Genomic DNA, 15,108 nt, shown 5'->3' with positions numbered 1-15,108 from the left:
CATCGAACCAGGGTACCTTGAACCAGCAGACTGCATGCTCTGGGTGTTGACAATGAAACCCCAGAGCTGGACTTTCTGTCCTCACCAGTTAGAGACAGGCTGGAGACCCTGCTGCTCCCTATGTCCTTGGGTAGACTTCTCATGCACTGGGTAGAAATGATGTCTGTTTTCTAGAGCCCAGACACCAGGCAGGCAGCCACCCATCATTCTGGTCTTGTCAGTCCACCCACAGTGCCTCCCGAATCCCTCTCAGGATTGCTGCAACCTGACAAAGCAATTCTCCAGGGACACGTTAGGTGGGTAAGGTCATTTTATTCAAGGGTCTCTGCCACGAGACCCCCATTTCTGAACCTGTCAGATTGAGCTTGGGGAGAAGTTTCTGCATGTCTTTCCTTCTGGTTTCTTTCTTGCTCCATGGCTTCTTGAGATCTGGCTTCCTCGGTGGCATCTGGGGAAGGACTGGTGACCCTGGGGTGCTGGCCCAGGGCAGGGAGGGCTGGCAGCTGGCAAAGGGCCAGGGAGTGGCCAGCCCCGCAGCCCACATGGAGTCCCAAGGAGGAACGCAGGCCCGGCACGGGCTTCGGGGCCCAGACATCAGCTTCGGCGCCGTCCCCGCACATGCCATGCTCGTTCCAGCCCCAGGAGTGGCAAACGCCAGCTGAGACAGAGGGAGAGAAGCAGACTGTTGCGGCCGTGGTTCTGGGGAGCAGGCCCAAAACACCCGCCCTGGGGTGCGGTATCCCCGAGGACCCCAAAGCTCAGCCGCACCTGGGGGCCTGCCCGCCCTCCTGGCTTCCCCCTCTGCCCTCCTGAGTCTGCTTTTCTTCACTCCCACCCACCCACCACCTTCCTGCCTCAAACCCGGCTCTCCTCCTTGGCCTCTCCCTCTCCCTCCCCCTACAGGCACCCCTCTCTCTCACACACACACACACTCCCAGACCTCCCAGTTCTGCCTCCCAAAGTCTCTCCAATCCTTCCCCACCCCTCTGTCTCCTGATCCCAACCCCATTTTCTCTCATCTGGGTCACACCAACAGCCAACTAACCAGGCTGCTCACCATCCACTCTGATCTTCAAGGAGCAGCAGGATAATCTCTGACAAGGGCGGATCTAACCAGGTCACTCCCCTGCTTCAGTCCTTCACTGACTTCCCACCTCCCTTAAAGGCCTCTTCTGGCCAGTGAGGCAGAGTGGTCTGGCTCTGGACCCGTCTGCCTGCGGGGCTCCCCTTTCACACTCTCCCCCACCCCCTTGCATGCCAGAACCCCTGCTTCCTTCAGCTCCTGAAACATGCCCTGCGGGGCTGGCCTTTCTCTCCAAGTCCAGGCTTTGCTGGGCTTTACACCCCTCTCATCCTTCAGATTCTGTTTAGATCATGCTCAGAGGCCAGATTCCCCGGCACCCAGTCAACCTGGATTCCTGTCATCGCCCTTGTACTTTTCCCCATGGACGGTGGATAGATGGTCTGGGTGGTGACGGGTTTGTTCTCTACTCTTCACAAGACTGTCTGCCCTACAGTGAGGGAGGAACACGGATGCTCTGTTCACTGCCCTATCTCAGTTGTGGCTCCACAAGGGTTCACTGAATCGATCAACAATTGAAGAACTCAGACTCCTACAGCCAATCTCTGAGCCAGCATTTGAGCGCACGTCTTTCCAAAAGCCCATGAGGCTCCCACCCCATCACAGCACCTCTTCCTAGGCTTTGGACCCTTTCCTGGAGTCTAACTAAACTCACTTACATTTTTCTGTGGTTGTTAAAAAAATTTTTTTTTTCTGGATATAAATGTAATACATCTTCGAGGTAAAAGCCAGGGGAGGGGAAGAAAAATATGGACAGGTGTAAAGAAAAGCAGACTCCTAGAATCTTGCACACTGCAATGAATATTTTAACTATTTTATTTTACTTTTTTTGGCTGCACAACACAGCATGTGGGATCTCAACTCCCCGACCAGCAATTGACCCACGCCTCCTGCATCTTAACCACTGGACCTCCAGTGAATATTCCTGCTACTAGTATTTTCAATATCTCTTTCAAATCTTCAATTTGTGAAACCTGTAAATATTTGTGTACATATCATCTTGCTTTTCTGCCTTAATAACATAAACATCTCTCCATAGAATTACAGATTATTCAAAAAGTAAATTAAAAATAATTCGTTTGAAATTTTGAAAACACTCGATATGCAGAAATGTACAAATAATTTAAAAGAAAGACATGTTCCCCAATCAGATTTAGAACATAAGTCAACACTTTACCATATTTGTTTCAACTTTTAAAAAAATAAATCGATTATAAAGATACCATTTCAGACCCACCTCTCATGCTTCGTCCTCCTTCCAGGAAGTAAGCACTATCTGAATTTGGTGTACACTGCCTGCATGCTTGCTTTATATTTTTCTACATATATGTGTCCTTAAATACTACGTAATATTTTTAGTTTGTTTTAAAGATTTACATAAGTAGCGTCACTCAAATATATCTTTTGTTGTAACTTGCTCTTTATACCATTGTTTTTGAAATCTATCTGAGCTGATAGTTACAGATTTAGTTCATTTATTTCAACTGTGCATAGTATTCTATTATGCATAAATCATATTTTACTCACCCATTTCCCTTCTGATGGACAGTTCCTTAAGGATGATCATTGCTGCTATTTTATTACACGATATATAATTTATAACAACCCTATTACTATTGTTGCTACTATAGCACTGCAGTGAACATCCTGGAACACATGTCCCTATACGAATTGGTGTTTGTGCACACTGATCCCTGGAAGTGTGAGTGTGCTGGAATCACACGTTTACATTTACCAGGTATGGCTAAGGGTTTCCCAGGTGACTCAGTGCTAACGTATCCACCTGCCAATGCAGGAGCCACTGGAGACATGGGCTTGATCCTTGGGTCGGGAAGATCCCCTGGAGGAGGAAATGGCAACCCACTACAGTATTCTTGTCAGGATGATCCCATGGACAGAGGAGCCTGGTGGGCTACAGTCCGTGGGGGTGACAAAGAGACACGACTGAACACGCACGCAGGTACAGCCAGACCGCTCTTCACTGTGGCTGCAGCCTCATCACTTATAGTCCCATCAGCAGTGGATATGAATTTGTTTCCTTCTATCTTTAACGGTACATTCTTTTGATCCTCATTAAATCTGTGTAATCATTTTGCAATTTTGACTACTAGTGAGATGAAGCGTCTCTTTATGATGCTACCCCTAAATCGCTTCTTCTTGTGTTTACATTCCTTCCTTCTTTGCCTGTTTTTGGTTGCTTGCCTTTTCTTTCTTCCTAATTTGTAAGTGTTCTTTGTGTATCCTTTTGTTTATATAATCCTTTGTTATAAGCATCGTGTCTTCTCCCAGAAGTCTGTGGTGTCTCTTCACTTTGTTTATGGTGTCTTTTGTTATAAAGATTATTTTCAATGACTGCCTAGTTATGCCCATGATGGAGATTAAACAGTTTCCTTAACCTGCATTTTATTATCAGATAGGTTGTTTCTAATTTTTCATTATTTTGTATAACATTTCTGTGAACATCTTTGTGCATGAATCTTTGCCTACACTTCTAATTATTTTCTCAAATTAGATTCTTAGAATGGGAATTTCTGGTCAAATGGCATGGACATTTTTGAGATTCCTGGGTACTACTTTGAGTGCTGCCAGAATACTTTTCACACAGGCCACTCGCATGTAACTGCAGCAATCTGTGCGAGTCTAGGCATCACTCCAGTGCTGCCAGCAGCTATTCATTATTATAATATTTAAAAACCTCTTCTAATTTGAAGGCAAAGATGGCATCTCATTATTTTTATTGTACTTTTCTCACTCCCACTGAAACTGAAAAATAATTCTTATTGTTCTCAGATATCTATATTTCCTCTTTTCTGTACTGTCTGCTTTACAAGTTTTCCCGGTTTTGTATAGAAGAGTTTCAGTGTTCAGACCCAAAAGCCAGACGGCCTGGGTTCAAAATCCCAACTCCTCCCTTTATTAGCTGTGACCCTGGGCAAGTTACTTAGCTTCTCTGAGCCTCAGTCTCCTCATCTGTTAAATGGGGATAATAGTAGTATCTTTTTCATAAAGTTTATACATACGTATTCATTTACACTGTTTCCACTGTTCCCCCATCCATTTGCCATGAAGTGATGGGACCAGATGCCATGATCATAGTTTTCTGAGTGTTGAGCTTTAAGCCAACCTTTTCACTCTCCTCTTTCACTTTCATCAAGAGGCTTTTTAGTTCCTCTTCACTTTCCACCATAAGGGTGGTGTCATCTGCATATCTGAGGTTATTGATATTTCTCCCGGCAATCTTGATTCCAGCTTGTGCTTCTTCCAGCCCAGCGTTCCTCATGATGTACTCTGCATATAAGTTAAATAAGCAGAGTGACAATATACAGCCTTGGTGTACTCCTTTTCCTATTTGGAACCAGTCTGTTGTTTCATGTCCGGTTCTAATTGTTGTTTCCTGACCTGCATACAGGTTTCTCAAGAGGCAGGTCAGGTGGTCTGGTATTCCCATCTCTTTCAGAATTTTCCACAGTTTATAGTGATCCACACAGTCAAAGGTTTTGGCATAGTCAGTAAAGCAGAAATAGATGCTTTTTTGGAACTCTGGTCAGACTTTATTTAGGGGGGCTCCAAAATCACTGCAGATGGTGATTGCAGCCATGAAATTAAAAGATGCTTACTCCTTGGAAGGAAAGTTATGACCAACCTGGATAGCATATTAAAAAGCAGAGACATTACTTTGCCAACAAAGGTTCATCTAGTCAAGGCTATGGTTTTTCCAGTGGTCATGTATGGATGTTAAAGTTGGACTGTGAAGAAAGCTGAGTGCCAAAGTATTGATGCTTTTGAACTGTGGTGTTGGAGAAGACTCTTGAGCATCCCGTGGACCATAAGGAGATCCAACCAGTCCATCCTAAAGGAGATCAGGCCTGGGTGTTCATTGGAGGGACTGATGTTGAAATTGAAACGCCAATACTTTGGCCACCTCATGCGAAGAGTTGATTCATTGGAAAAGACCATGATGATGGGAAGGATTGGGGATGGGAGGAGAAGGGGACGACACAGGATGAGATGGTTGGATGGCATCACCCACTCGATGGACATGAGTTTGGGTGAACTCCGGGAGTCGGTGATGGACAGGGAGGCCTGGCGTACTGCAGTTCATGGGGTCACAAAGAGTTGGACACGACTGAGCGACAGAACTGAACTGATTCATTTACAAGGGTTAAACGAATAAGTATATATATAAAATACACAGTATCGCAGTCCGCCCTTATGTGCAGGGGACAATTTTCAAGACCCTCAGTGAATGCCTGAGACCATGGGTGGCACCAAACCCTATGCTGGCTCTTCCTATCCAATGGGCATGTGGCATGTACAGCACGGACGGGCTGGACAAAGGGTTGATTTGCACCCTGGGCAGGACGGGGCAGGACGGAGCAAGTTTCCATTTACACTACTCGGAATGGCGTGCAAGTCAAAACTTATGAGTTGTTGACTGCTGGAATTTTCCATTTGATATTGATTGACCATGGTTTATTTACAGTGGGTAACTGAAACCACAGAAAGCAAAATTGTGGATGAGGGGGCACTACTGCACTAAATAAATATTTGCCATTGTTGTTCTCAAGAGCCTTACTAAGATTCTTTTAAGAGAATTAATTCTGTGCATATGTGGCATAAATATTTTCTCCTCAGTTTTATTTAAAATTTTGCTTTGGCTGTTTTGATGTAAAACATAAACTTTGTGGTTCTACATAGTACAATTTCTTGCTCTTTTATCTAATCATTTCTCCCACTGCTGTAAGAATTGGAAGCCCATCCCCATCCAGATCAGAAAATACTTTTGATTTTTTTTTTTTTCAATGATCTGAGTTTGTAATTATCTTTACATTTCACTCATTAGCCACTGAAAAATCTGTTTTCTGGACCACTCTTTCACAGAAGGAGCCTGGCTGGCCCGGGATTACCCTTCTTCCTTTTCCCTGGGAGGAAGGCAGTCATTAGCCAAAAGCCTGGGCTTGGGGAAACACAGATGTCTGCCTGTTTGGCCCATGAGTAAGGAAATGCATACAGAGAGGATGAGCCCCAGGCCACAAGTCCTGCAGTTCAGCAGGCGTTTCAGCCAGGCCAATCTGAGGCACAAGGCGGACGGTGGGACAGGCTTGGGACCTGCGGGCTTCATTCGGCACCTGGTGCGGGCTTCGCGCCCGGCCCTGGTGAGTGGCACCAGCTGACAGTCAGCAGGAATGGGGGTGGGAGGAAGGCAGCGCTGACCTAGCAGCAGGACATGGCACAATGGGCAGCTGGCAGGCCCCTCTCCTCCTGCCAAAGGAAAAGCTTTGAGGAAGCCACGCGCGGGGCTGGGGTAGCCCACTGGGTTGAGGGCCTGGCACAGGCTCAGATACAGCTTCTTCCAGCCCTCCCAAACAGGCTGGCATGAGGGTAGGTGCTTTTTATTCTTTATCTCACTTTATTCCAACAATCCCGTAGGGCAGTCATGCCTCAAAGATTATTCTCATTTTAGAGATTATGAAACCGAGGCTCTAGAACCCAGGAGGTGTGGCTCCAGAATCTATGCTAAGCTCTGCACATTCTATATCAAGGTTTGCCGAATTTATTCCATAAAGGCAGACAGGAAATACTTCTGGTTCAATGGTCTCATAGGGTCTTGCATATTCTTATTCTTTATTACAAGACTTTAAAAGTCATTCTTAGCTTGCGAGGCCATACAAAATAGGCCATGAATTAGATCTGGCCAGTGGCTTGTAATCCACCAGCCCCTGGAACAGATATAACACATACTATGGATGACTGTGGACTATGCTACGCTTGCCCTGGTTCTCACATTGCCACACAGCTGTGTGACAATGGCACGTCTGTCCCCACCTCCCTCAGGGGGTTCCTAGGAGGAGGTCCACATGTGCTGATATACATTAATGCCCTGGTACCCTGCCTGACATTCACACCCACACGAGAAGCAGACCCGGGGGAAAGGAGCAAAAGGCAAGGAAGGCCATGCTGGTGGGACATCTTCCCCGCAGATGGGGAGGCTGAGGGTGGAATGACAAGTCAGGGGTTCCCCAACACTGTAAAGAAGCCTCCTGTAGAAAAAACCAGGCTGCTGAACTTGGAGAGTGAAAGATGTGCTGCCCTGTAATAGAAGGGCTCCCTCAAGACATGTTTAAGTTCTGAGCTCCTTCAGCATTTTAGATGTTTCACACACACACCCGCCTCCCACCCTCACTGACGGCCACCTACGCAGGGGCACAGTGAAGACGGGAGGGCCCTCTGGACTCGGCAAGGTGCTACTGTTCTCATGGAGAACTGAGAGCCCATGACAAGTCTCCTCCTAAGCTAACTGGCATACGGGACACCCAGTTTTCAAAACAAGTGTGTTCACCATGACTCCTGGGGTTACACAGGGATCTCTGCAGTGTGTCCGGCACTCGCCAGGCTCTTGAGGACACTGAAATCCCACCGGATTGACCCAGAGCTGCTCCACTGGACCTGGGACACCTGTCTGAGCCTTGGGTCTCAATCGCTTCAGTCGTGTCCAACTCTTTGCGACCCTATGGACCAACCATAGCCTTCCAGGCTCCTCTGGCCATGGAATTCTCCAGGCAAGAATACTGGAGTGGATTACCATGCCCTCCTCCTGGGGATCTTCCCAACTTAGGGATTGAACCCCTGCAACTCCTGCATTCCAGGTGGATTCTTTATCGCTGAGTCACCAGGGAAGCTCTGAGCCTTGGGTAGAGAGCTCATGGATACAGAAGGATTCCTCAACCTCTAGAGTTTAGCGCCCTGAATCAGTAGAGCTGATTCAGGCTGTGACAAAGCTTAGGGCCCACCACACTTGCATCAGCCTAAGAGCCCTGCAGGCAGTGGAATCTCGGGGTGGGACGGTCCCTGGCACAGGTTGGACACAGCACCTCAATCTGTTCAGGTCTGTGGCACCTGCCTGAGCTTCACAGGGCCTTATGGTGCTGGGACTGCAGCCCAGCGCTAGGAAGGGGGCAGATTTTCTGTGGGAGGGTACTTGCCTAGAAGAGGCAAGCACCTGAGTACATGTGGCAGAAACTCTTGGTTGTCCCTGAACCACACAATGGAGACTACATTTTCCAACTTCTTGTACAGTGGAGCGTGGCCAATGAGTTGTTCATTGTTTAGTTGCTAAGCCGTGTCCGACTCTTTGGCTTCCCTGTCCTTCACTATCTCCTGGAGTTTGCTCAACTCATGTCCACTGAGTCAGTGATGCCATCCAACCATCTCACCCTCTGTTGTCTCCTTCTCCTCCTGCCCTCAATCTTTCCCAGCATCTCTAAGAAGTCAGTTCTTCGCATCAGGTGACCAAAGTATTGGAGCTTTGGCTTCAGTATCAGTATTGGAGCTTCAGCTTCCAATGAATATTCAGGGTTGATTTCCTTTAGGATTGACTGGTTTGATCTCCTTACTGTCCAAGGGACTCTCAAGAGTCCTCTCCAGCACCACAGTTCAAAAGAATCAATTTGTTGGTGTTCAGCCTTCTTTATGGTCCAACACTCACATCCGTACATGACTACTGGAAAAACCATAGCCTTGTTGATACAGACCTTTGTCGGCAAAGTGATGCCTCTGCTTTCTAATATGCTGTCTAGGTTGGTCATAGCTTTCCTCTCAAGGAGCAAGTTTCTTTTAATTTTATTTGCAGTCACTGTTTAATTCGCAGCCACTGTTCACAGTGATTTGGGAGCCCAAGAAAATAAAATCTGCCACTGTTTCCACCTTTTCCCATCTATTTGCCATGAAGTGATGGGACTAGATGCTATGATCTTAGTTTTTTGAGTCAAGCTGAAATGTTCTGTATTAGTTTATAGAACTCTTCTTCAAAAACAGGTGGCATGTGCACTTTGCCCCTTCCTCCATCTTGTCACTGGAAATGTGGATATGATGGCTGGACCTCTAGCTGCCTCCTCTGACCATGAAGATGAGGGCTACAACCTAGGGATGGTGTTTCTCAGTTTCATCTAAGTGTTACCTTAATTCTCATAGCAACCCTCTGAAGTGTTCTTGCCTCCATTTTATAGATGAGGTAACTAAGCTCAGAGAGGTAAAAGAACTTGCCCACGGTCACGTGGCCATTCTAGTCAGGACTAGAATCCAGGACTCCCGAGCCTCAGGGTCCTTCAGCAGTTCCAAAATGGTAATAAAGTGACTGAATACTTAGTGTACGCCAGGCCCTGTGATAATCACCTTATATGTATTAATTCACTGGATACCCATAGCAAGCCTGTGAGATACAGCCTAACACACCTGGTAAGAAGCGGACCTGATTTCCAACCCAGGCAGTAGGACTCCAGAATCTCTTGTGTCCATATGTCATCCTCTCGAGCAAAAGCCCTGCTCCTCAGGTAATGAAGAAAGGGTCAAAGTCATGGCCCAGCTGGACAGGGCCAGGCCAGTCATGGGCGGCAAGAGCTGTAGCAGGTGAGAGGCGGAGCACCCTCTAGGAGAGCGGGGTCCTCCCCGAGCCCTCGCGAGCAGTGGGGATGAGGCCATGGCAGCTGCAGGGGACCCTGCTTCCTCTGCCACCACCCACCCCGCCACATCTTGGGGAGGGAAGAAATGGAGGGAGAGAGAGACGGTGCGAAAAGCCAGGCCGCCGATGGTTCACCTCGTCTGCTGCCTGTCAGAGGCCGCACATGGACCCTGGGCCTCAGGCAGAGCTGCTCTTCAGCAACACAGGCAGAGACAGAGAGGCAGGGATGGGAGGGGTGAGGTCTGAGCGCCTCACGGAGGGGAGGCCCTGGATTTGCGAAGGGGGCAGATGTCAGTGCGGATGGAGCTGGCCTCGGGGCCGGGCAAGTTTCGGAGAGATGTCTGAGTGTCCAGTCGCCCAAGTTCATGGGAGTCTCACCATTTGGGCAGTAACTGGTGGTCCCGAGGTCCTGCTGTGAGCAAGGAATTCAGGCTTCCTGATGTGTTTTGGGTCCAGGTGGCAGCCGCAGGACAGAAAGATGAGATTCAGGGCCAGAGTCTCTCTTGCCTGGACAATTACACCAGCTGGTTTCTGAGTGAGGGAAGTCAGGCCGAAACACAGTGTGGACTAGGTCCTCTCGCGGACAATCTCCTGTCTCCCCACCATCTACAATGGACCTCTTAACTGACTCTCACGCGGCCTGTCCCTCTTGGCTGCATCAGTGCTCTTTCCTCTGTTCCAGCCCCATTGGCTTGCCACTACTCCCTGAGTTCACCCAGATCTTTCACACAGTCATGATTCTGCTCCGATGAGTCCATTTATTTCATCGTGTGGACGCCTCTCCTGGCTTGGACCCTGTACTGGACACAAGACCCTGAAGAGGAAAATTCACAACCATGTGCGTGCGTGCGTCTCAGTGGTTTCAGTCACGTCTGACTCTGTGTGACTCCACAGACTACAGCCTTTGCGGCTCCTCTGTCCATGGAATTCTCCAGGCAAGAATACTGGAGAGGGTTGCTATTTCCTTCTCCAGGGAATCTTTCTGACTCAGGGATTGAACCTGAGTCTCTTACGTCTCCTGCATTGACAGGCAGGTTTTTTACCACTAGTGCCATCTTGCTGCTGCTGCTGCTAAGTCGCTTCAGTCGTGTCCGACTCTGTGCGACCCCATAGACGGCAGCCCACCAGGCTCCTCTGTCCCTGGGATTCTCCAGGCAAGAACACTGGAGTGGGTTGCCATTTCCTTCTCCAGTGCATGCATCCATGCTAAGTCGCTTCAGTCGTGTCCGACTCTGTGCGACCCCACGGACAGCAGCCCAGCAGGCTCCTCTGGTCACGGGATTCTCTAGGCAAGAATACTGGAGTGGGATGCCATTTCTTTCTCAGGGGCCACCCCGGGGAAAGACAATTATGGGGACCAATGGCATGTACAAGGGGGCTGGCACAACAGTGTTTACTGTGGTATTGTTTGTAATTGTGAAAGATTTGAAGGGAAACCCCAAAATACCCATCAACAAAGGAATATGCAAAGAAACTATGGTTTGACTCTACCATTTGAGCCATATATGGGTCAAATATATTGAATAATATTACGAATTATTTATAATAATTGAATAATATTGACTTAATATTATGAATAATATTATGTCAATATTATGTCTTGAATAATAAGCAGCTATTTAAGATAATGAGGTAGCACTCTGTGGCCTGACATGGGACAATACCTCGGACTTTTTTAAGAGAAAATAGGATACAGAACAATATACAGGGATTATGATTTAATTTACGCAAAGCCACTATATAATTCTGTATGTATAGATTCTGAAGAATACATCCCAAACTGAGAACAGCCTCTGAGGAAGACAGGGAGAAATGGGGGAAGGATGACTGATATTTTCTTTGTTGTGTGTTCATATATTTTAAAAACCAATAATATAGGATGATGACAAGAACACAACTGTATTTCTAAGGAACAGAGAATTATAGAGAGAATTATATGCTCTGTTGTGGACACGAGGCAGGTGTCACTGAAAGTTCTAGGAATTAATTTTGGGCTGGGTTTTGAAGGATGAAGAAGAGTTCACCCATCTTAAGTAGAAGGAACTCATTGAGATTTGCCTACTTGGAGCAACTTTCATTGATCTTGCTGGCATCTTTTTGGCTGCAGGAGTAAATTTTGGCCCAGTGTAGGGCTGGGTCCTCCTACGCTGTTGGAAGGGCTGTTAATCTCACTTCCGCTGAGTTCTTAAGGTACCCAGAGCTCTCTAAGCACACATATCACACTCCTCCTGGATCTAGAGGTGTTTCTATTTGTAACTGTCTCACTGGTCTGTGAGTGCGGATCACACTTGTCAACCAGCCCTCAGGTACACAGTATGGGCAACTCAGGATGGAGCTACTGAGTGAAAGTGAATACACCTGGGCCGTCCCCCTGCCCACAGTCTTTCCGAGCCCCCTACTCTGTCTGGAGAGCAGCAGAGGTGGAGCACGCACACCTAACACTGAGATATAGTGCCATCAACGCCAGTCCTGTGCCGGGACCCTTATCTTCACCTCCCTATCTGTGGCCAGAGCCGCCTCCCGGCCACTGGCCTCAAGAACAGAGAGCCATGGTCACATTGCCCAGAGAGGGGCAGCTCCGACACCGGAAAGGCCTAGAGAGTGGCCGTGAGGACAGTGGTCCCACTGGGCCAGTCTGAGGAAGAGGCACTGTCGGCACATGACATGTCTAACAACGAGTCCATCTGTCCTCTGCCGGGGCCACTGATGCCCTCAAGGCAGGATCTGAGGCAGCAAGCAGGAGGAAGCAGGCTTCCAAAATCAGGAGCGGAGAGGGCCTGCTGGCCCACAGCATTGCTCTGGAGATGGTTCTGTGACTGCAGCCCAAGTTGCTAAGTAGAAGCTGACTGGCCTGGAGTCCCTTCCAGACGAGGATCCATGACAGCACTGAGAACGGGGTGAGAGGAAGAGATGGGGTTTGGGACCGAAGGCGAGGGGGCCAGAGAGGAGGCTGTGGCTGCCCACCAGGTAAGAACGATGAGAGATGTAGGAAGGTAATGTTTAACGGACATCCGGGCTCTCACCAGCCAATCACTCTGCATGGGTGCTCCTGCAAGGGTGTCTGACCTGCTCTCTCTGCTGCCCCTGTTGTATTCGCTACACAAAAGCTGAGTGAGGCTGTTCAAACCTGGCAGTAAGTCAACACGGCACTGCTCTGCTCAGATCCTCCGACGCTTCTTCATTGACTCAGATAAATAACAGCTGGTGTCCAGCTTCTTCCTGGACCTCAGGTTCTATCAAGTTCCACCCTGCTGACACCAACACAGCTACAATGACTGACTCCCTTCCTGTTCCTCAAACAGCACTGGCCTCTGGGCCTTTGCTGTTCTCGCTGTCTGGACTGCTCTTGCCCTGATGTCCACAGGTTCACTCCCTCATGTTGTCAAGTATTTGTTCAAATGTCACCTTATCTGGGCTTCCCAGGTGGTGCTAGTGATAAAGAACCTGCCTACCAACGCAGGAGATATAAGAGACGTGGGTTTGATCCCTGAGTTGGGAAGATTCCCTGGAGGAGGGCATGGCAACCCACTCCAGTATTCTTGCCTGGAGAATCTCAGGGACAGAGGAGCCTGGTGGGCTATGGTCCATAGAGTCACAGAGTCAGACACGACTGAAGCAACTCAGCACACAAGCACACACATTATCTGAGAGGCCTTCCCTGACACCTCTATATGAAGTAGCCGTCCGCACCTCTCCCCATCTCTTATCTCCTCACTTGCTTTATTTTTCTTTGTATTTTTAACTTGTTATTTACAATCTCTCTCCTGACCAGAATACAAGTCCTCTGAGAGCAGGACTCTTTGTTTGCTGCTATTTCTGCACCTGAAACAATACTAACAGTACACTGGCACTCATACCTGTTGTTTGAATGAATGGACACTCGAATGAATGAATGGTTGGCAAGAGCAAGGAGCTGTCGGATCTTTCCCAGAGGCTAAAAGAGACCACAGACATGGGGAGGAGATGCCACACGCAGGCCGATTTCCGCTTACCATATGCCCTGGAAGGGGGCAGGTTGCCTGCGCCGGGGTTCTGAGGCTCCAGCTGGTGAGGGCATTCCTATGGTGGGCAGAGTCTGAGATGAGACAGAGCAGAAGTCCTAAGTCTGGAGAACTTGCGTGGGTTTGGATGTGAATGAGAGAGAGAGAGAGAGGAGGAAGGTGGAAGTAGAAGAGCCGAGGAGGGAGAAACATGCCCTGGGCCTGAGGCCGGCTTCCTTGGACCTGACAGAGGAATGGCCTTGGTTCAGATGATAAATACAAATAAGGTGAATGGACGGGTTTGCCCTCAGAGGTTTCAATCTCAGGCTGCAAGGCTGGGGCTGTTCTAGAACCTCTGTTAGAATCTGATCACTTAAAATGTTGTTCAGTTTTCCCTATTGATCTCTCTCCTTTTACATAAGAGGAAGCAGGCCCAGAGTGGGGCAGTGTCACGCCACAGGTCCCCACCTGCATGCCTTCTACTGCTATGTCCCCCTCTGCATCTCTGCGGGCGCCACATTTGATGGTTAAAACAGCCCAGTGACGAAGGGTTGGGAAGGGAGGGAAAGCCGAGTCTGAGAAGGTTCAGAAACAGCCAGGCTGAGAGAGACGGAGGCCAGCTGTATGCACCCTACCTCCCAACACACACCCAGGGGTAAGGAGGTGCTGCGGCTGCTGTGGCGGCCTGGGTCACCTACAGAGAGAGCTTGCTGTGGCACGTTCGCTCCACTGGGTGACTATTCTTAGATCTAGGGAGCTTGGAGCGATGGATTTAGAACTTACGAGGTGGAAACGTGTTGGCCTGTTTTATAAACAACCGAACTCCTCCCCACAGACTGCCTTTCTGAATTCTGTGTTCTCCGTCAGAACTGCTGGCTTTTTGGGCTTCTTGGCTGCACTGGGAGAAGGAACAGAAAAGACAGCTCACCCTCTCGAGGGCCTGCCAGGACCATGAGTGGAGCCAAGGGCTCTGCATGACCCATCTCACTGAATGAGATATTCTGATCACACGCTATGGAAGAAGAAACAGAGAATGGGAGAGGTCCCAGATCAGCACGCCCTGGAAGGGCGAGGCTGTGAGTGAGGAGGCCCAGGGTGCAGTCCGGTGCTGCCCGCAGGGCTCTGCCCTGGAGATGGAGTGGTAAGGCCACAGCGTGGCGCCTGTGGGGTTCAATCCCTGTCAGTGTTTGCACATCGCTCTCCTGTCCTCCAGACTTCTCCACTGCAGGTAACAGGGAAAGACTGAAGGTGGGAGGAGACGGGGACGACAGAGGATGAGAGGGCTGGATGGCATCACTGACTCAATGGACATGAGTTTGAGTAAACTCTGGGAGTTGGCGATGGACAGGGAGGCAAAGCGTGCTGTAGTCCATGGGATTGCAAAGAGTCGGACACGACTGAGCAACTGAACTGAACTGAACTGAATTCAGATAACCTAGTGGCCTGTCCCATAGCCCCTCCTCTTGTAGGTCCCAAGTTGTCATCACCCCTCTTAGAAGTTTGGTCCCCAGAGCTGGCCGAGGGCTCTATCTAGACGCACCCTTGGTTCCCAGGGGCTGCCTGAACCAGCGCAGCCTGAGGCCACAATA

General features: G+C 48.9%; 1 protein-coding gene across 4 annotated transcripts in view; it reads right to left on the bottom strand.

Moving 5' to 3' along the window:
- Window positions 1–299: 299 nt before the first annotated feature.
- SERGEF (secretion regulating guanine nucleotide exchange factor) overlaps window positions 300–15,108 on the bottom strand; it is a 244,212-nt gene continuing 229,403 nt past the window's right edge. For all 4 annotated transcript variants that reach the window (XM_055423265.2, XM_088843042.1, XM_088843043.1 and 1 more), the window contains one exon: window positions 300–658. In XM_055423265.2, coding sequence (XP_055279240.2) covers window positions 312–658 — 347 coding nt within the window. In that variant the 3' untranslated portion in view covers window positions 300–311. The remainder of the gene's footprint in view (window positions 659–15,108) is intronic.

This window comes from Moschus berezovskii, chromosome 14 (genome assembly GCF_049115385.1).
Source record: "Moschus berezovskii isolate FMDL1 chromosome 14, NW_MosBer_1.0, whole genome shotgun sequence".
In the NCBI taxonomy this organism is placed as follows: Eukaryota; Metazoa; Chordata; class Mammalia; order Artiodactyla; family Moschidae; genus Moschus; species Moschus berezovskii.
Note: the sequence above shows the minus strand (reverse complement) of the source record. Positions and strands in the feature narration are given on the sequence as shown.